This window comes from Gekko japonicus, unplaced genomic scaffold (genome assembly GCF_001447785.1).
Source record: "Gekko japonicus isolate JY-2015 unplaced genomic scaffold, Gekko_japonicus_V1.1 scaffold684, whole genome shotgun sequence".
Taxonomy (NCBI): domain Eukaryota; kingdom Metazoa; phylum Chordata; class Lepidosauria; order Squamata; family Gekkonidae; genus Gekko; species Gekko japonicus.
In genome coordinates, this window is record NW_015160855.1 from 159993 (window position 1) to 180725 (window position 20733).

Below are 20733 nucleotides of genomic sequence, written 5' to 3' on the forward strand. Positions count from 1 at the left end.
GGCAGTGGCCTACGAAGAGGCCGTGGCCGCGGAAGCAGCGGAGAAGTCCACGAAGGAGGTCCGCCAGCGGGTGGCAGAGCCCAGTATACACGCTCAACGAGACAGCGAGGGCGAAGACGCGGATGATGACGTCAACGCGGTTCGAGGCAAGCGGACCCCAGCGAAGACTACCAACGTCAAGCCTTGCTCCGGTTGTGGCGGGAAACACCAGCGCGACTCCTGTTGGGCTCGTGATGTCGACTGCAGAGCGTGTGGGCGGCGTGGTCATCTGGCCAGAGTCTGCAGATCAGCAAAGAAGGATCCCTCAACTAACAACCGGTCAGCGCAGAGGGGCACTCCAGTCAGCACCCAAGGCAAGACCCGTTCCTCAGCATCGGAAGCAAGCTGCCAGTTGACGGCGACCTTGTCGAGCGCATCGGCCGTAAATCGCACCAGCAGCCAGGGCAAGATCACCGTGACTCCACTCCTCGACGGCCGACCCTGTACAATGGAGGTGGACTCAGGATCGTCCGTGACGGTGATTTCTGCCGCGTCCTGGCGCCAGTTGTTCCCGAACCGAAGCCGGCGGCGGCTCCAGCCTGCGGGAACCAGAGTGTCCGACTTCCAGGGCAACCGAATTCCCTTGGCCGGACGGGACTCTGTTACTGTTGAGTATAAGGGGAAATGTGTTAAACTGTCATTCCTGATTGCAGAGGGAGACCGGGTTAACCTGCTAGGGTTAGATTGGTTTGAGCCATTGGGCATTGGTATTTCTGGGATTAACAGGATGTCTGAAAATAAATGGGGCATGCTGTACGACCTGTTCCCTGATGTATTTGCCGAAGGGTTGGGGAGGTACAAGGGCCCCCCGGTTGCGTTTGACTTAGATCCGTCAGTCAAACCTATTAGGTTGAAGTATCGGAAAGTACCTGTGTCTCTCAAACATAAGGTGGAAAAAGAGATTGACAAACTAGTTGAGCAAGGGGTTTTAGAGCCAGTACCATACAGCAAATGGGAGACCCCGATCGTAACCCCTGTCAAATCAGATGGGTCCATACGACTATGCGCCGATTACAAATGTACGATTAACAAGGCGCTGCAGCAACATTCGTACCCGGTCCCGGTAATAAGCCACATTTTGGCTTCCCTGGGGGGTGGCAAGATTTTCGCCAAATTTGACCTGGCCCAGGCATACCAGCAGTTGCCTGTCACCCCGGAGGCTGCCGAGGCCCAAACAATTGTAACCCACCAAGGGGCTTTTAAAGTGAACAGGCTGCAATTCGGGGTCAACGTAGCACCTGGGATTTTTCAGGGCCTCATGGAACGTCTACTAAGGGGGGTACCTGGCACAGTGCCCTATTTTGACGACGTGCTGATTGCGGGCGGGTCTGAACAGGAACTACTGGACCGGGTTAAAGAGGTCCTCAGGCGTTTTCAAAATGCCGGTCTCAGAGTTAAGCGCTCAAAATGCACGCTCGGGGTGGAAAGTGTGGACTTCCTGGGGTTTCGCATTGACGCAGAGGGAGTCCACCCCACGGATGAGAAGGTATCTGCAATCCAAAACGCCCCCAGGCCGGTGAGTAAGAAGGAGCTCCAATCCTTTTTAGGACTCCTGAATTTTTATCATGCGTTTTTACCGCATAAGGCATCAGTGGCGGCCCCTTTGCACGCGCTTTTGCACAAGGAGGCAAAATGGAAGTGGGGGCAGGCCGAGGAAAAGGCTTTTGTGGGAGTCAAGGAGCTGCTGACATCTAATGCCGTACTCACGCATTATGATGAACACAAGCTCCTGGTGTTAGCTGCTGACGCTTCACCTTTTGGAGTAGGCGCAGTTTTAAGCCATCTGATGCCTGATGGGAGCGAAGCGCCTATCGCTTTTTATTCTAGATCACTATCTGCGGCAGAGCGGAACTATGCCCAGATAGACAAGGAGGGTCTGGCGTTGGTAGCGGCTGTCAAAAAGTTCCATGATTTTATTTTTGGCAGACGATTTTTGCTGGTCACTGACCACAAGCCGCTACTGGGGATTTTTGCGCCCGATAAGCAATTGCCAAACATCATGTCCCCACGCATGCTTAGATGGGCGATATTTTTGCAGGCTTATGATTTTGACTTAGAGCACCGGCCTGGGAAAGCGATTGGGCATGCGGATGCCCTCAGCCGGTGCCCGGTGCCGGACATTGGCGCAGACCCTGCCCCCGCCTGTGAGGTCTTGGCAATTGAGGAGCTTCCTCGACCCCCGGTATCATCCAGGGACATTGCAGCACACACGGCCAAGGATAGCGTGCTGTCCCGAGTATTAAACTGGGTTTGGAGGGGGTGGCCGGTTGGAAGCGTTGAACCGGAGTTCGGCCCTTACAAAAGCCGTCAAAATGAACTATCCATTTCTAAGGGCTGTGTATTATGGGGGAACAGGGTGGTGGTTCCTGACAAACTCAGGACGAGAGTGTTAGAGTCGCTGCACGAGGGTCACCCCGGTATGGTACACACCAAAGCGTTGGCCAGAGGGTATGTCTGGTGGCCGGGGCTGGACAAAGAGATCGAAGAATGGGTACGAGGGTGTCCCAAATGCCAGCAAGTCAGACCCGATCCCCCACAAGCTACACCCCAAGGCTGGGAGTCATCTGGTAAACCCTGGGCCAGATTGCATATAGATTTTGCTGGCCCTCTCCAAGGGCAAATGTTCCTAATTGTGGTGGACGCTATGTCCAAATGGCTGGAGGTCGTGCATATGAAATCGACCACATCACTTGCTGTGATCCATGCGCTCCGCCGACTTTTTGCCACCCACGGGTTGCCTGACGTCATCGTCAGTGACAACGGGCCTCAATTTGTGTCTGAGGAATTTAGGCTCTTCCTCACGAGTAATGGCATACGCCAAATGACTTCGGCCCCTTTCCATCCGGCATCTAATGGCCAAGCCGAACGGATGGTCAGGACGGCCAAAGAGGCCCTGGGTAAAATGGACGAAGGGGACTGGAGCCAGAGGCTGGGCTCCTTTCTTTTGCTGCAGCACACCACCCCCTGTAGTGCTACAGGCCGTAGTCCGGCCGAATTGTTAATGGGGCGGAGACTCACGACCCGTTTGAACCGAATGCACCCAGACCTCACTGAAGAGCAATCCGAGCGTACCACGGCGCAACCGAAGGTGCGCATGTTTGAAAAAGGGGACAAGGTTTTCGCACGAAATTATGCAAACGGGCACTTATGGCTTCCTGGGGTTATATCCGACTCTGTGGGTACTCGAATGTATGTGGTGCAGTTAGCTGACGGTCGAATATGGCGGCGCCACATAGATCAGTTAAGGAGACGTTGGGCTAGGGACAGCGCTGACTCTCCGACGGCTGAATCCCCTGATGTCGAGTGGACACCCCCAGAGCAGGCGGTGAGTACCGAAAGGCCCGGTACTGTCCCCGAGTCAGGGCAGAACCCTGTGTGCGGGGCTGAAATCCCAGTCGAGTCTGTGCCTGATCCAGGCTGTAGTGAACCCCACTCTGACCCACAACCTTGTCTGCCCATGGAGCCTGCACCGCTCCGCAGGTCCCAGCGTTCGCGGCAAATGCCGACTTATCTGAAGGACTATGAGTGTAAATACTGTTGGAATAACTGATGTACAAAGGTTGATTGCATGTTTGTAAATAATAAAACAATTGGGATGATGGCTTAACTTAGGGGGGAGGAATTGTAATGTATTGAAATGATTACATGAATCACCTCATAGGACTCCCATGTTAAGCTTCGAGCCAGACCAGGGCTCCTCTGAGCGAACTTCCTATTGGTCGCTTCGTAACAGCGACCAATCAGAACGATACCATTCCCTAGGAGGGAAAGACTCCCATTGGTCTTTATTCTAGCAATCTCATTGGTTGTTATTTGTAAATAGGCGTGGCTACATTAGCCCGGTTATGTTTAAAAGGAGCATAAGCTCCCACTGTTTTCTGTTCTGGTTTCTTATTGAGTTGAGTGCTTGTTCGTTACTTCCAATAAAGCTGAATCACTTGCTGAATCACTCTAAGAGTCCTTTGTTAGCGCGATCTAACAGATGGGGAGTTTTCTGATTGGCCGTTGGAGATCTGATTGCCTATGCAGATTTTTAAAAACACTGCTTTGGCAGCAGCTTCCACCACAACACAGGGAACTTCACTGTGTGACTAAATGTAAGAACATAAGAAGAGCCCTACTGGATCAGACCAGTGGTCCATCTAGTCCAGCATCCTGCCTCACATAGTGGCCAACTAGTTCCTCTGGATGGCCAACAACAGGCCATAAAGGCCAAGGCTCAAGGATTTAGAGACTTAGTACCTCTGAATGTGGAGTTTCCTCTTAGTTGACATGGCTAGTAGCCATCGATAGACTTATCCTCCATGAATCCACCTAATCCCCTTTCAAAGCTGCTTATTCCTGGTGCCATCACTATATCGTCTAGCAGTTAATTCCACATTTCAATCACTCTCTGTGTAGAACAGTATTTCCTTTTATCTGTCCGGAACCTACTGTCCATCAGTTTCATTGGATGCCCTTGAGTTCTAGTATTTTGGGACAGGCAGAAAAATTTCTCTTTCTCAACTCTCTTCACCATATGCATAATTTTATAAACCTCTATCATTTCCCCCCTTAGTTGTTTCTTTTCTAAACTGAAAAGTCCCAAACTCTTCAGCCTTTCCTCACTGGGAAGGGGCTCCAGCCCCCTAATCATCTTGGTTGCCCTCCTCTGTACTTGTTCCAGCTCTGCAATGTCCTTTTGGAGAAATGGTGACCAAAACTGTACACAGTATTCCAAATGAGGCCACACCATAGATCTATACAGGGACATCACAATATTGGCAGTTTTATTCTCAATCCCTTTCCTAATAATCCCTAACACAGAGTTTGCCTTTTTCACTGCTGCAGCACACTGGGTTGACACTTTCATTGAGCTATCCACTATGACCCCAAGAACTTTTTCCCTCTCAGTCTCAGCAAGTTCAGACCTCATTAGCCGATACTGGAAGCTGGGATTTTTTTCACATTACACTTATCAACACTGAACTTCATTTGCCATATTGTTGACCACTCACCTGGTTTGTGGAAGTTCTCTTGGAGCGCTTCACATTCAGCCTTGGTTTTCACCATCCTGAATATATTTGTGTCATCTGCAAACTTGGCCACTACACTGCTCACCCCTAGTTCCAGATCATTTTTAATTAATTAATTAATTATCATATGGCATTCTGTGTAGACCCCCTCATGGATCACCGCCTTGTCGTGGCAAGGGGGCTTGCGTGGTTCGATGAGGCTATGCCGTGGAGGGCCACCCAAGATGGACAGGCCACAGCATACAACTCAGACCAAGCGTGATCCCCTGGAGAAGGAAATAGCAACCCACTCCAGTATTTTTGCCAAGAAAACCCCATGGACAGTATCAAAAGGCTAAAAGATATGACGCCGGAAGATGAGCCCCTCAGGTCGGAAGGTGTCCAATATACTACTGAGGAAGAGCAGAGGGCAAGTACAAGTAACCCCAGAAAGAGTGAAGCGGCTGGGCCAAAGCCGAAAGGACCCTCAGTTGTGGATGTGTCTGATGGTGAAAGGAAAGTCCAATGCTGCAAAGAACAATACTACATAGGAACCTGGAATGTAAGATCTATGAATCAAGGTAAGCCTGACGTGGTCAAAAATGAGATGGCAAGACTGAACATCGATATCGTAGGAATCAGTGAACTAAAGTGGACCGGAATGGGTGAATTTAACTCAGAAGACCATTATAGCTACTACTGTGGCCAGGAATCTCATAGAAAAAATGGTGTGGCCTTTATAGTCAACAAGAGAGTGCAAAAGGCAGTACTGGGATACAATCTCAAAAATGACAGAATGATTTCTGTCCGATTCCAAGGCAAACCATTCAACATCACAGTAATTCAAGTGTATGCCCCAACCACTGATGCAGAAGAGGCTGAAGTAGACCGGTTCTATGAAGACCTACAACACCTCCTAGAACTAACACCAAAAAATGATGTCCTCATCATCATAGGGGACTGGAATGCTAAAGTAGGAAGTGAAAAGGTAACTGGAATAACAGACAAGTTTGGCCTTGGAAAGCAAAATGAAGCAGGGCAAAGGTTAACAGAGTTTTGTCAAGAGAACACACTGGTCATAGCGAACACCCTTTTCCAACAACCTAAGAGGCGACTCTACACATGGACATCACCAGATGGGCAACACCGAAATCAGATTGACTATATAATTTGCAGTCAAAGATGGAGAAGCTCTATCCAGTCAGTAAAAACAAGACCTGGAGCTGACTGTGGTTCAGATCATGAGCTACTCATTGCAAAATTCAGACTTAAACTGAAGAAAATCGGGAAAACCATGAGGCCATTCAGGTTTGACCTAGATCACATCCCTGATGAATATACAGTAGAGGTGAAGAATAGATTCAAGGGTCTGGATTTGATAGATAGAGTGCCTGAAGAACTATGGACAGAGGTTCGTGACATCGTACAGGAGGCAGCAATCACCACCATACCAAAGAAAAAGAAATGCAAGAAAGCAAAATGGCTTTCTGATGAGGCTTTACAAATAGCAGAGGAAAGAAGGAAAGCGAAAGGCAAAGGCGAAAAGGAAAGATTTACCCAACTGAACGCAGATTTCCAGAGAACAGCAAGGAGAGATAAGGAGGCCTTCCTGAATGAACAGTGCAAAGTAATAGAAGAAAACAATAGAATGGGAAGGACTAGAGATCTCTTCAAGAAAATTGGAGAAATCAAGGGAGCGTTCCATGCAAAGCTGGCCATGATAAAGGACAAAAACGGTAGGGACCTAACAGAAGCAGAAGAGATTAGGAAAAGATGGCAAGAATACACAGAAGAACTATACAAGAAAGACCTCAATGTCCTTGACAAACACGACGGTATAATCACTGACCTTGAGCCAGACATCCTGGAATGTGAAGTTAAATGGGCCTTAGAAAGCATTACTAACAACAAAGCTAGTGGAGGTGATGGTATTCCAGCTGAGCTATTCAAAGTCTTAGAAGATGATGCTGTTAAAGTTCTGCACTCCATTTGCCAGCAAATTTGGAAAACGCAACAGTGGCCACAGGATTGGAAAAGATCAGTATACATTCCAATCCCAAAGAAGGGCAATGCCAAGGAATGTTCAAACTATCGCACAATTGCACTCATATCACACGCTAGCAAGGTCATGCTCAAGATCCTACAAGCTAGGCTTCAACAGTACGTGGATAGAGAACTACCAGAAGTACAAGCTGGGTTTCGAAGAGGTAGAGGAACTAGAGATCAAATTGCCAACATTCGCTGGATTATGGAGAAAGCAAGAGAGTACCAGAAAAATATCTACTTCTGCTTCATTGACTATGCTAAAGCTTTTGACTGTGTGGATCACAACAAACTATGGCAGGTCCTTAAAGAGATGGGAGTACCAGACCACCTCACATGTCTCTTGAGAAACCTGTATAAGGGCCAAGAAGCGACAGTTAGAACCGGATACGGAACAACTGATTGGTTCAGCATAGGAAAAGGAGTACGACAAGGATGTATACTGTCACCTTGCTTATTTAATATATATGCAGAGTACATCATGCGAAATGCTGGCCTGGATGAATCACAAGCGGGAATTAAGATTGCTGGGGAAAAGATCAACAACCTCAGATATGCAGATGATACCACTCTAATGGCTGAAAGTGAAAAGGATCTAAAGAGCCTCTTGCTCAGAGTAAAAGAGGAGAGCGCAAAAGTGGGCTTGAAGCTCAACATCAAAAAAACTAAGATCATGGCATCCGGCCCCATCACTCCTTGGCAAATAGAAGGGGAAGTCGTGGAAGTAGTGACAGACTTCACGTTCCTGGGATCCCAGATCACCGCAGACTGTGACTGCAGCCATGAAATTAAAAGACGCCTGCTCCTTGGGAGGAAAGCGATGGCGAACCTAAACAGCATGATAAAAAGTAGAGACATCACCCTGCCAACAAAAGTCCGCATGGTCAAAGCAATGGTATTCCCAGTAGTCATGTATGGCTGCGAGAGCTGGACTATAAGGAAGGCCGAGCGCCGAAGAATAGATTCTTTTGAACTATGGTGCTGGAGAAGACTCTTGAGAGTCCCTTGGACTGCAAGAAGAACAAATCAGTCAATCCTGCACTTCACCCAGGGGAACTGCGTTCCCCCGCGTTCCCCCCCGAAATGACCTCTGGTTGTTCCATATCCAGTTCTAACTGTCGCTTCTTGGCCTTTATAAAGGTTTCTCAAAAGACATGTGAAGTGGTCTGGTACTCCCATCTCTTTCAGGACCTGCCATGGTTTGTTGTGATCCACACAGTCAAAATCTTTAGCATAGTCAATGAAGCAGAAGTAGATATTTTTCTGGTACTCTCTTGCTTTCTCCATAATCCAGCGAATGTTGGCAATTTGATCTCTAGTTCCTCTACCTCTTCGAAACCCAGCTTGTACTTCTGGCAGTTCTCTGTCCACGTACTGTTGAAGCCTAGCTTGTAGGATCTTGAGCATGACCTTGCTAGCGTGTGATATGAGTGCAATTGTGCGATAGTTTGAACATTCTTTGGCATTGCCCTTCTTTGGGATTGGAATGTATACTGACCTTTTCCAATCCTGTGGCCACTGTTGCGTTTTCCAAATTTGCTGGCAAATTGAGTGCAGCACTTTAACAGCATCATCTTTTAAGACTTTGAATAGCTCAGCTGGAATACCATCACCTCCACTAGCTTTGTTATTAGTAATGTTTTCTAAGGCCCATTTAACTTCACATTCCAGGATGTCTGGCTCGAGGTCAGTGATTATACCGTCTTGGTTATTTAGTTAAGCGTGCATAAAATATTTCTATCCTACCAACCCCACCCAAACCAAAGGAAGCCCAAGGTGGAATGGGAAGGTAAAGCCTATAATAGGCTTGAAGTAGCAGCCTGGCTGTAGCATAGAACCCAACCCTAAGATTTATGCAGCTAAGTGGGTCTACTGTGAAGTACATCCCATTATATTCAATGGAGCTTACTCACAGGAAAGTGTTCTAAGGATTGCAGCCTAACAGTGCACACCTAACCAATTACACCCTAAGCAGAACTGCACTATCAGTCACAGTCCTCATCATTTGATAGCCAGTTTAGGGGCCAAGAGCAGCCTTGTAAGAAGCAAGTTACTTTTCTGTCTGAAAATATATTTCAACAGTTCCTTTTGAAGTTCGCCATTATTGCACAATAAAGCACTAAAGTAGAAGTAGCCTTGGGAAGAAAAGAGCTACCAAGTTGTATGGGGGTTCAGTTTGCTGATCCCCATTCACTCACATGGTAGAGGCCCCTTTTCACTTGTGGTATCAGAAGCACTTGAGCCATTCAGTAGCTACTTGAGGCAGTCTGTCTCTTCTGGCATTTGTAGATACCAAAGGACCTTAAATCGGGCCTGATTTTAACTATGTGATGCCTTCGATGAGCCAATTCCAAAAACAGGTTTCCGATCAACACTGCAATGCTTTTTCAAAACAACTGGCAGCTTTCCTTACCTGCAGCAAAAGTTTGCACTGGAAAGGACAAAGGAAACTCTGGCGAGTAGCCACGAAAAGCAGAGGAGGGGGGTGAGCAACTCGATCTACAGAAGAACAGCTGCTTCCCAGCCAGAGTGGCTTTTAGAGATCAAAAGGCTGTAGCTTTGCTAAGGACCTTGGCCCTTTTGTTCATCCCAGCATCAGGGGAAGCTGGCTGGCTTTTGACAGCAGCCTTGCACTTTAAACCTCTGTTTCTGCTCATGAGAGGTTAAGGGGGAAATATTACTGCCAACGATGATGGCATTCTGCTGCTAGGGAAACAGCTAATCTTTTTTTTATGCAGAGAGAAAAAGCAGCGATTAAATGCCGTTTTCTCAAAAGTTACTCATCTTTGTACTTTGTTTGAAGCGGAACTGGGAGACGTAAAAGAGAAGTTTCTTTCTGCAGAATTATCTCCTATGGAGATCATTGTCCAGAACCGTGTCTTGAACTTGGTCTCGAGGCAATGGAAAAGGGAGATCTCTGAGGCAGTTTGGCAAGCTTTTAGAGCAATATTTCCAATATTGTCAACCCAATAAAGCCCACATCTTTTCCTGGCTGCTCTTGTGATTTTTGTTGGGCTCTCTGACAAATTTAAAAACTAGGTTGCATGGCCACTTAGCACATGCCCTGAGATCTACTTGTTAGTTTAGTCAACATCACAGGCTTTCTAACTGATTTCTCAGCATGTCTGGGGTTCCTTTGAGCTTATCTTCAATGAAAATACTAGCATGGTATTGATAGATAATAGGGTTGCCAGCTTCAGGACGGGAGACACCTGGAAACTTTGGGGTGGAGCCTGAGGAAGGCAGGGTTTGTGGAGAGGGACTTTCTGGGGTACAAGGCCATGGAGTCCACCTTCCAAAGCAGCCATTTTCTTCAGGTGAGCTGACCTCTGTCACCTGGAGATCAGTGGGAGATCTCCAGCCACCACCTGGATGGCTTCCTGTAAGATAACTTCTTCAGTACTAATTCCAGAGGGCTAGTAAGGTTAGTTGGTTGCAGCAAAAATAAAAAGCAGTCTTTGGCCCCAGTCACACCGCAGGAAAAGCCGAGGCGGAAGTGCGGCTTTTTAGAGCGGCAGCAAAAGAGAAGCGGGGCAGCGGGATCAGACAGATCTCCTGAGCCGCCGCGCATATGCTCCCCAGTGTGATCAGATGTGAGGTGGAAGCCACGGACAGGAGAGCGAGGTGAGTCAGCTGCGCATGTGTGCGCCTGTGCAGTTCAGGGGGCCTCACATGCTGCGGGAGACGGGTGTGTCAGCCATCACACGACCACCCGTGCTGCGGATTTTCCAGTAGGTAGTAGTGTTTTGCAGGGGTTTTTTTACTCCACATCTTCAGCCGGGATGGGTTGGGGGCTGGGCGTGATGCTTGCCAGATGTTGGCATCTGATTGAGCCGGTTTAATTTGCCCTCAATCCGTCCATTCTGTGGGGCAATTCCTCCCATGTGACCGGGGCCTTTGGAGCCTTAAAAACACACAGGGCAACCCTAAGCAGAGTTATACCCCCATAAAACCAATCTCTTTGGTGCCCTTCATAAGGTATGACTCTTTTAGGGTTGGATTTGTATGTTAACTAGATCACTCATATCAGATTAGGGTTTCCAGCCCCCAGGTTTGGGCAGAGTTTTCCCCGGTCCTGGGGGCTACAACCCACCGCCAGTCATCTCATCCTTTGCCATCTCCGGATCCGGCTGAATTGGCCAACTATCAGCCGGTTCCCAATTTGCCCTATTTGGGCAAATTAATAGGGAGGGTGGTGGTGACTCAGCTACAGAGCTTTCTGGATGATGCTTCCATCTTAGATCCCTTACAGTCCAGTTTTTGCCCTTGACACGAGACAGAGATGGCACTAGTCACCCTCATGGATGACCTCTGGAGGCACCTGGATCAGGGCGGATCGGTAATACTGTTGTTGTTGGACCTGTCAGCAGCATTCAACACAGTCGACCATCAGTTACTGATCCAATGCCTCACCGACATAGGATTTCAGGGGCTTGCCTTGCAATGGCTCACTTCCTTTCTCCAAGATCAGGGACAAAGGGTAGCACTAGGGGGACAGCAGTCCAGGAGGCACCCAGTGGATTGTGGAGTGCCTCAAGGGGCGGTGCTTTCCCTGATGCTATTTAACATCTATATGCGTCCCCCTGCCCAGATTGCCTGGAGGCATGGGCTGGGATGTCACCAGTATGCTGATGACACCCAGCTCTATCTGATGTTGGGTGGCCGGTCCGACTCCAGACCAGAAGATCTGGACCGGGCATTACAAGCCATGGCTGGTTGACTTAGACTGAGCCGACTGAAACTAAATCCAACGAAGACGGAGGTCCTGTGCCTGAGCCGGGGTGGTTTAGGAGTAGGGATCCCACTCTTGACCTTCGATGGGGCGCCTCTGGTGCCAGCACCGGAGTTTAGGAGTTTGGGAGTGCTCTTGGATTCCTCCTTAACAATGGAGGCCCAGGTAGCAGCCACTGCCAAGTCGGCCTTCTACCATCTTCAGCTGATTAGGCATCTGATTTCCTTCCTCAACCGCAATGACCTGGCAACAGTGATCCATGCGATGATCACCTCAAGACTAGACTACTGTAATGCTCTCTACATGGGACTACCTTTGTCGCAAATTCGGAAGCTGCAGCTGGTGCAGAATGCTGCGGCCAGGTTTCTGATGGGCCTCCCCAGGTGGGAGCACATCCAGCCTGTGCTGAAAACATTGCACTTGCTACCAATAGCATACCGAATTTGTTTCAAGGTGCTGGTTCTTACCTTTAAAGTCCTATATGGCCAGAGTCCAACACACCTGAGGGACCGCCTTTCCCCATACATACCCCAGAGAGCACTATAGTCGGGGTCTCAAGGATCTGGGTCCCAAGGATGCCAGGCTTGCTATTACCAGGGCCAGGGCCTTTTCAGTGGCGGCTCCATACTAGTGGAACAAGCTCCCAGAAGAGATTAGGACCCTGCGGGATCTTTTACAGTTCTGCAGGGCCTGCAAGACAGAGCTCTTCCACCAGGCTTTCAACTAAGGAGCCGCCACCACTATTACCACCAACAATCTTAATGATAGAGCCCTGGCCCTTGGCTTTGACATCTACAGCCTGGGTCACTGCTCATACCAGGAAGATCATGGAGCAGAACATTTGTCAGACCTTGTATGCACTCATAAAGTACACCATTTTAATGCAATTAATTAAACATCACCAGCACTTTATGTCATTGAATTGTTTATAATTGAACTGTTTTTAGATGGCTTTATGTGTATTTTAATTGTCATTTATATATCAAACTGTGTAAGCCACCCTGAGCCTGCTCTGGCAGGAAGGGTGGGTTATAAATTAATTAAATAAATAAATAACCTTCAATCATTCCCAGCATCCAGGTCTTCTCCAATAAGTGCTCCCTTCTCATTTGGTGGCCAAGGTATTTGAGCTTCAGCTTCAGTATCTGCCCCTCCAGGGAAAAGTCAGGTTTGATTTCCTTTGAGATTGACTGGTTTGATTTCCTTGCAGTCCAAGGGACTCTCAAGAGCTTTTTCCAGCACCATAATTCAAAAGCATCTATTCTTCGGTGCTCTGCCTTCTTTATGGTCCAGCTCTTGCAGCCATACATTACTACTGGGAATACAATCGCTTTGACTGTACAGACTTTTGTTGGCAGGGTGATGTCTCTATTTTTTATTATGCTGTCTAGGTTTGTCATAGTTTTCCTCCCAAGGAGCAGGCGTCTTTTAATTTCATGGCTGCAGTCACCATCTGCAGTGATCTTGGATCCCAGAACCGTGAATTCAGTCACTGCTTCCACAACTTCTTCTATTTGCCAAGGAGTGATGGGACTGGATGCCATGATCTTAGTGTGTTTTAAGAAAGGGCAATTCTCGGTTCATGCGATGGCGGGTCCCAGCAGCCCCAGCTTACATTTCATCAGAACTGAGTGTGAGTCTCAAAACTCCCCCATCTCATCCAAATTCTTTGCCAGATGTCCCCCAACAGCCAAGGTTATGTGGATAGGTATCCCTGAAGGTAGGAAATCTGAAATCCACTACGCTTGTTCTGAAAGCCATCCATCATCTGTCCAGGCCACAAGCTGGTGTGACACTTTGTCAAGCAGGCTGAGTGACTGCATGCCAAATTATGAACTGTACTTATAGCTCACAGTTCAGATGAACAGTTCATCCTGAGCAGAGTGCAACCAAAGCTCTTTAAAAGCAGCCACACACAGCCACTGAAGTCATGTGATCTGGACCTTTTAAACAATGCTCTACTTTAGTCTAAAGTATTGCCTTTGGGGGGGTGTGCTTTGGGGGAGAGTAAACATTTCCTAACTTGGCAATCCTTCTGAGTGTTTGTAGTTGCCTCTTAGGTTCATGCAGCAGTTACCCAACAAAGGAGAAGCTGGTGGAGCTTTTTCAGACATGGTACCTGTCATACCTGTTGTATTAAAGGCACAGGAACTCTCTCCAGATCTTTTAAATAGACAGTGATTTTTACAGAAAACCAAATTGAGTATTGAGAAAAAATGGTGAGTGTTGAGCTATTACACTTGGTGATGGTTGAATCAATAAATAGTTAAGAGTCACTAGAACAATATTTGACCCAATCAGACAATGTCGTCTAATCACTTGCCATGTTCAATATATCTGAAATAAGTTCTACCTTCTGGAGTCTTAGTTTATAATGAAATGTAACTTGCAACTTTGATGCAGAGTCTAGCACAGTCTTAAGCTCCATCTCAGAAGGGCTGAGTATGGTAACTATCCTTGATGCTAGCACAACTTTGAGATTGCTGGCACAAGTAGAAGTATGCCAGTGCCAAGGCACACTGGTGCAATGCTGATGCACCTTCTGCACCACCAGAGATACGGGTGGCATTAGGGTAGTGCTCATTAGGGTAGAGGCTCAGTTGGTATTCTAAGTAGGGATTGGCACGAACTGGCTGATGAACTGAAGTTTGTCATGAATTCTAGCTGGTTCGTGGGTCACGAACTGGAGCTGAGTGCCTGGGAGCTCCCCATTGCTCAGCTGTTTGGTTTAAATGGCTCCCAGCCATTTAAACCAAACAGCTAAGAGGAGAGAAGGCATTAAATGATGCCCAGCCATTTAAACTAAACAGCTGAAGGATGGGGAGCTCAATTTTTCTGGCCCTTCACTGACCCAGGTAATATGTTCTCTTCTCCCCTGAAGAAACTTTGGTTGCTCCACCCTGTCAGGAAGATGTATTTTGGCTATTTGCCCAGCCCAGGAACCTGAAGGAAGGGATAGGATTGCCCTTTAACTTAAACCCTTGAAAATGGGTTTTGAAAATTCAAGGTTTTATTTAACATCAAAGGGAAAGGTCAGGTAAAATCAGGGGTTGAAATTACTAGTATAAGCACAGATTTTTGTTCTTATCCCTAAGGAAGTCCTAAGATTTTGTTCTTATGCCTCTTCAGTCCTGGCCCCATCCTGGTGGAACTCTGCCAAATTCCATCAAGGCCCTGTGGGACCTCCTCCGGTTCCACAGGGCCTGCAAGGCAGAGATGTTCCACCAGGCTTTTGGTTGAGGACAGTCACAGTTTTTACCTCTGCTGGCACCCTCCTCAGTTTTCCATCCTCATTTTGACCTCTCCCCCCCCCGCCCGTGAAACGGCCAGCAGTCTGTAATAGGGGAATAATTAAGATACTATTCGCCATCTGTTTCAATGTAATTAACATGTTTGATTGTTTTACTTCGTGATTGTTTTTAATATTATGTACATCGCCCAGATGATGATGATGATGAGAGGTTTTTGAATTATTCACAATTACCTAGATCTTTGAGAGACTTTTGTCCCAATGTTTTCCCAAAAACTCTAATCGCTGACTCTTTTGGTGCCCTGGTGACTTGTACTTTCTTCCCAGTACTCAAACCCCTCCTCTTGGAACACCAGTACTCTTCTTGAGTTGTTCACTGACTTTTAAGGTCTCTACATGCAGTTTCTAACCAGACCAGGGAATTATGTACTCCTCAGAGATAACTCTCCCTGTTTGACTGGGTAGGGAATCTTCTTCTCTCTCTAGAAGATCTATCCCCTTTCCTTGGCCTAACTGGGAGTCTTCTCTACTACCTAAACTTCCTTGCCAGACTCTCCCCTAGTTTTCTGTCTGTGTTCAAACTGCTCTCAGCTAATGCTGAATTCAGACTGTGTTCAGTCAAGGTAAAAATCTGACTCTGTCAGCATTAAACCCCTTTCTTGTCAGGGCTATACTCAGACAGTCTCAGTACATGTCTCTTCTCAGTTAAGGAACAAATCTGACTGAATCTCCTCAGCATCCAGCTCTCTTGAGACTTTTTTCTCTCTCAGCTGATGATAACCAATCAGATTGCTTAGGGCAGCCTGTTACTTAAGGCTGTCTGGCTCTGTGAAGGATGAACACAGTCCTTTAGTTGTTGGTACAGCACTTCTAAGCCTCTTAAAAGATGCAGTCCATCACAGCAGGGTTTAAAGCCCCAGGGAGCAGAAAGCAGGGTATAAATGGCTCCCAAGCATTTAAACCCTGCATTTAGCTCCCTGTGGCTTTTCATGGAGAGCAGAAAGCAGAAAGCAGAGTTTACATGGCCCTGCTTTCTATTCCCAGTGAAAAGCCTTGGGGAGCAGATACCAGGGCAAAAAGCCACAGCTCAGAGCCATCTATATATCTAATAGTCAAGTGGCCCCGTGAGTGCGGATCGCTAAATCCGCGCTTTGGGGGCACGTGGGGGGCAGGGGGAGGTTTGTGCACTCTTGGGGTAGTCCCCAGGGGTGCACAAAAATCTTAAAAGTTTAAAAAAATTCCTGAGGGTCCTTAAATTTGCCAAAATAAAAAAGAGCGTCCCCTGCGCATGCGCGCCGAATGCTCTTGGAACGGGGGTTGGAGTTTGCGGCCAGCAGGAGGGGTGGCACATTCTTTCCCTTGCCCCCAGCCCACCTTCCCTTTCTGCGGGGCCTCGCACCTCTTCGCCGGCTTCCTCTCCTCTGTTGTGTTGCCTCCCCTGCCCGGGCCGCAGCATCCCCGGCCCTTCAGCGTCCTGATACGGCCGGCAGGCGGGAAAGGTGGGGGGGCCTGAGGCGGCGAGCACACAATCTGTAGTGTCCGCTGACCGCCACCGGAGGTCAGCGCATATGCCCAAGCTTCAGGCTGAAACAACAATGGGGACTAGGATCCTAGTCCCTCCACTGGGGAACCAATGGGATCCGTGGCGGGAGATTTGAACCCACCAATGGTGACCAGGGGCGGTCCCCAGGTGTGTATATAGTTGGCCTGCCGGCCGTTTATCCGCATGTCTTGTTGTGTGCCAATAAAGCGTGCTATGCACCACGTCGTTGTCTGTCGTTCAACAGGGAGGGGGGAGGAGGAGGACGCGCGTCCCCGACAGCCGCCGCCGCCACCGGCCTCCCCAGTTCAGCCCTGACCTCGCCGAGCAGTGTCTCCCCCCCGCCGCTACTACGGGGCTGCCCGGTTGAGCCCCAACCTCGCCGTGCAGTGCCCCCTCCCGCGAGTATTGCGGGTCTCCCTTCTTGTTTAAACTAATAGCTGAGAGGCAGAAAGCTCCAAAGCCATTTAAACCACCACTACTTTCTGACCTCCATAGCTTTTCACTTGGAGTAGAAAGCAGGTTTAAATGGCTCTGAGCCATTTAAACCGAGAGGCAGGGAGAAATGCTCCCCACCAGCCCAGTTTTGGGGGTCTCTTGTGCAGCCCCTTTAAACGGGGCTGCACAAGGGAGCCCAATAGAACTGAGCTTGCAGGGAGAAGCCTCCCCACCGGCCCAGCTTCGAGTTCCCTTGTGCAGTCCCATTTAAAAAGAGGCTACATTAGGGAGTGCAATCCAACTGGGACTGAGGGGAGAGGTCTCCCTGCAGGCTGAGCTTTGGGCTCCATTGTGTAGTCCTATTTAAAGGGGCTGCACATGGGAGCACATTAGCGCACTCTAGCTGGGACCGTGGGGAGAGGTCTCCCCACCAGCTCAGCTTCAGACTGTCTTCTGTGGCCCCATTTAAAGGGGCTGCAGGAGGGAACCTAATAGAGCTGCGCCTGGGGGGGAGAAGCCTGCCCCCTGGGAGGCACCTCACCCCCATATTTAACCATCTGATTTTGCTCCCCTCCCCCTCCAACAAAGCAGCAGGGACCAAAACCAGAGTTAAATGGCTCCCAGTCATTTAAAACATCCTGATCTGCTCCCTGCCACTTTGAGGGGGGAGCAGAACTAGAGAGTTAAATGGCACCCAGTCATTTAAAACCTCTTGATCTGTTCCCTGCCACTTCAAGGGGGGAGGAGAACCAGAAGGTTAAATGGAGCTACTCTCTGCCACTTAGAAGCAGCAGGGAGCAGAACCAGAGGATTTAAATGGCTCTCAGTCCACCCTCCAAAGGATCAATTTTCTCCAGGGGAAGTTATCTCTGTAGTCTGGAGATGAGCTGTTATTCCAGGAGATCCCCAGGCCCCACCTGGAGGCTGGCTTCCCTATGAGGGAGGCATTCTGCCATCAGCTAGCATTAATTGGCTGGTTTTATCTATGTCTGCCATTGATGATTGGTAGGTTGTAGCAGGGTTGTTATGGGCTCTGGGTATTTTTAGAGTTGGGTATTTTTTGCACATTTCCTCTCTGCTGAGTGGGCATAGGATACCGAATAGTGACTCCACACAGGCGTCAATGATCTGTCAGTAGCTAGGGTTTTGGCATCCCATGTGCAAAAGCAATAGTTTTGTCTTAACACTGCATCTATGCTCGGGGAGGGGGACCTTACATAAATTGTACTCTGGAATTTATTTCTACCCCAAGCCAAATTCCAAAGGATTGTGGAGTAGAAAAGTATCCAACAAAAAAACTGGTTGGTGCTGGCACAATAGGGTTGCCAGCCCTCAGCTGAGAGTAGGAGACCCCCCGATTTGGCAGGCTCCAATCTGCCACCAGCCGGCTGGCTAACAAGGGAAGCCCCACCTCAACACCTACCACAATGTCCCCAGTGTGATGATGTCATGCAGAAGTGACATCATCATGCTGGAGACATCACCCCACTCCCCGCACTCCCAGAGAGCTCCTTCCCACCCCCCACCAGGGAGAGAAGAAGACCTGGCAACCCTATGGCACAGGACAGTTCATTTTACCAAACCCAAACACAGAAAGAAAACCGTAAATGGTAGGTGGCTGTACATTGGAGTTGTTTACTAAAGTGCAGCTGATAGTGTTCTAAGAGGGGAACGTTTTAGAAAAGTTTCTATGCATTCTGCCAAAAAAAGTACAACTGAGGTAAGAATTTACCCCAGACCACAGTGCCAAAATATGGCTTCCAATCCAATATCTGGTAGCGCAATAAAGAGAAGACCCTGAACTAGTGAGAGCAACTTCATTCAGGTGAGCATCTGCAGTCTTACAAAATAGATGGAATGTGAAATTTTGTGGGAAACTCTGCCATCCAGTGGCTCCACTTATCTCAGCAATATAAGCTGAAGCAGACCTGCTGCTTGCTGCTTCATTTCACTAAGAAAAGTGGCCATTTATAAATTCATGCATCATTCTGAATCAATACTACCCATATCTGGGACTTCCTAGAAGTTCTAGACTCCCTCAAAATAAAAGGAATTTAAACTGTGAATGCCTACAGATATACTTCACATTGCCAGTGAGTGGCACACATAAGTTTCTTTCCCAGACCAAGCTTAGAAGAAACCTACTGGGGGGGGGGGCCTGCACAGTCAGATATGAAGTACCCTGAATGGCTAGCCCTTTTGTCGACCACAAAAACACCTTCCATACTACAACAGAAAGGTCTGCACCAACTTAAGTTCACAGGTATGTTTGTATGTGGTCTGTGACATCCAACCAAACAACATGGAGTATGTAACGATTTCTTTTAAACCATGATACAAAATGGTACAAAAAAGACACAAGCAGAGGTCATTTTGGGGGGGATCGCGGGGCAACACAGTTCCCCCGGGTGAGGTGCAGGGGGGCGAGGCACATGATGAAGTCCCGCCCCCTGCTTCCGGCCGCCCTGCTTCCGGCCGCCCTGCTTCCGGCCCTCATTCAGCCAGGAGGAGGCAGGAGAAGAGGGAGGGTAAGTTGCTTCCTCCCCGCCTCTCCCCACCCCTGCCTGCCTGGAGCCAGGGAGGGCCTTGGCGGGGCTTCCTCGCACTCCTGCCGGCCTTGCAGGTCCACTGCCGGGCCCCTGATGTCAGGGGGTGTGGTATATGCTAATGAGTTATGCTAATGAGTTCCCCTAGCTCTTTTTCTACGAAACGACCCCTGGACACAAGAATAAGGATGCCAGTGTGTTCCCAGGTACTAAATTCCCAGGCACATGCCTATTGTACTCAGGTGTCAATACTTTGTCTTGTATCTTCCTGGTGATTCCCGCAAGTTTAAGCAATGATGTATTTATTTAGTATATTTGCATTCTGTTTTTCCCACAGTGGGAGTCTTAAATCAGCTAACAATGGTGCTGGAAAGTGCTGTCAAGTCACAGCTAACTTATGGCAACCTCTAGGGTTTTCAAGGCAAGAGACGCTCAGACGCTGCCTCTGTGTCATGACCCTGGCATTCCTTGGAGGTCTCCCATCTAAATACTAGCCAGAGCCAACTCTGCTTAGCTTTCGAGATCTGACAAGATCAGCTAGACCGCAGAGCGGAAAAAAAACATACAGCAACAAGCAAGAAAGGGAGGGTAAGCCTCCAATTTCTAAGTGGGTCTTTTTTCTCCACCAGCTGCTCCTCTGCCCAACTGTAGGGTCTAGGCTTCAAGCTAAGGGCCAAAAGATAGGAGTCCTTGGTTCACACCTCTGGACATGCCCAGGTCTTCAATACCTTTTTGCAGAGAGGAAAGCAAACTTAGTGAGTTGTTACTCGGCCGCTGCTTGCTAGCAGGATCTCCCCGGTTCCTCCCCTCCCATGTTGATGAAATTCAACTAGAGCTGATCACCAAGTGTTCCCAAATCCCTGAACCAAATAGGACTAAAGGTTTTCTCAAAGCCAAATCACAGCTGAACATTTTATGCTCCTTCCAAAACACACACACACACAATAAACACTGAAGTCTACCTATTTTCTTCCAGGAAGATTTATTTTTCAGAAATGCTTTACTAAATCAGCTTGCCATATATCAAAAGTTTGCTGCTTAGTACAAATTCGGAGATAGGTTTAGAATGAAAACACTGAAGGTTTTGTTTCTTATTTACAACAATGGAACAAGAGTTTGGATTTTTAAACTTACATTAGAAGTCTGGAAAA

At 48.2% G+C, this 20733-nt stretch overlaps 1 protein-coding gene across 1 annotated transcript in view; it reads left to right on the forward strand.

The window, feature by feature from the left end:
- Positions 1–2239: 2239 nt before the first annotated feature.
- Positions 2240–20733, forward strand: part of LOC107119072 (uncharacterized protein K02A2.6-like) — a gene marked incomplete at its 5' end in the record, with an annotated part of 33739 nt that continues 15245 nt past the window's right edge. The window contains 2 exons of the mRNA XM_015421500.1: positions 2240–2943; positions 3046–3091. Coding sequence (XP_015276986.1) covers positions 2240–2943; positions 3046–3091 — 750 coding nt within the window. The remainder of the gene's footprint in view (positions 2944–3045; positions 3092–20733) is intronic.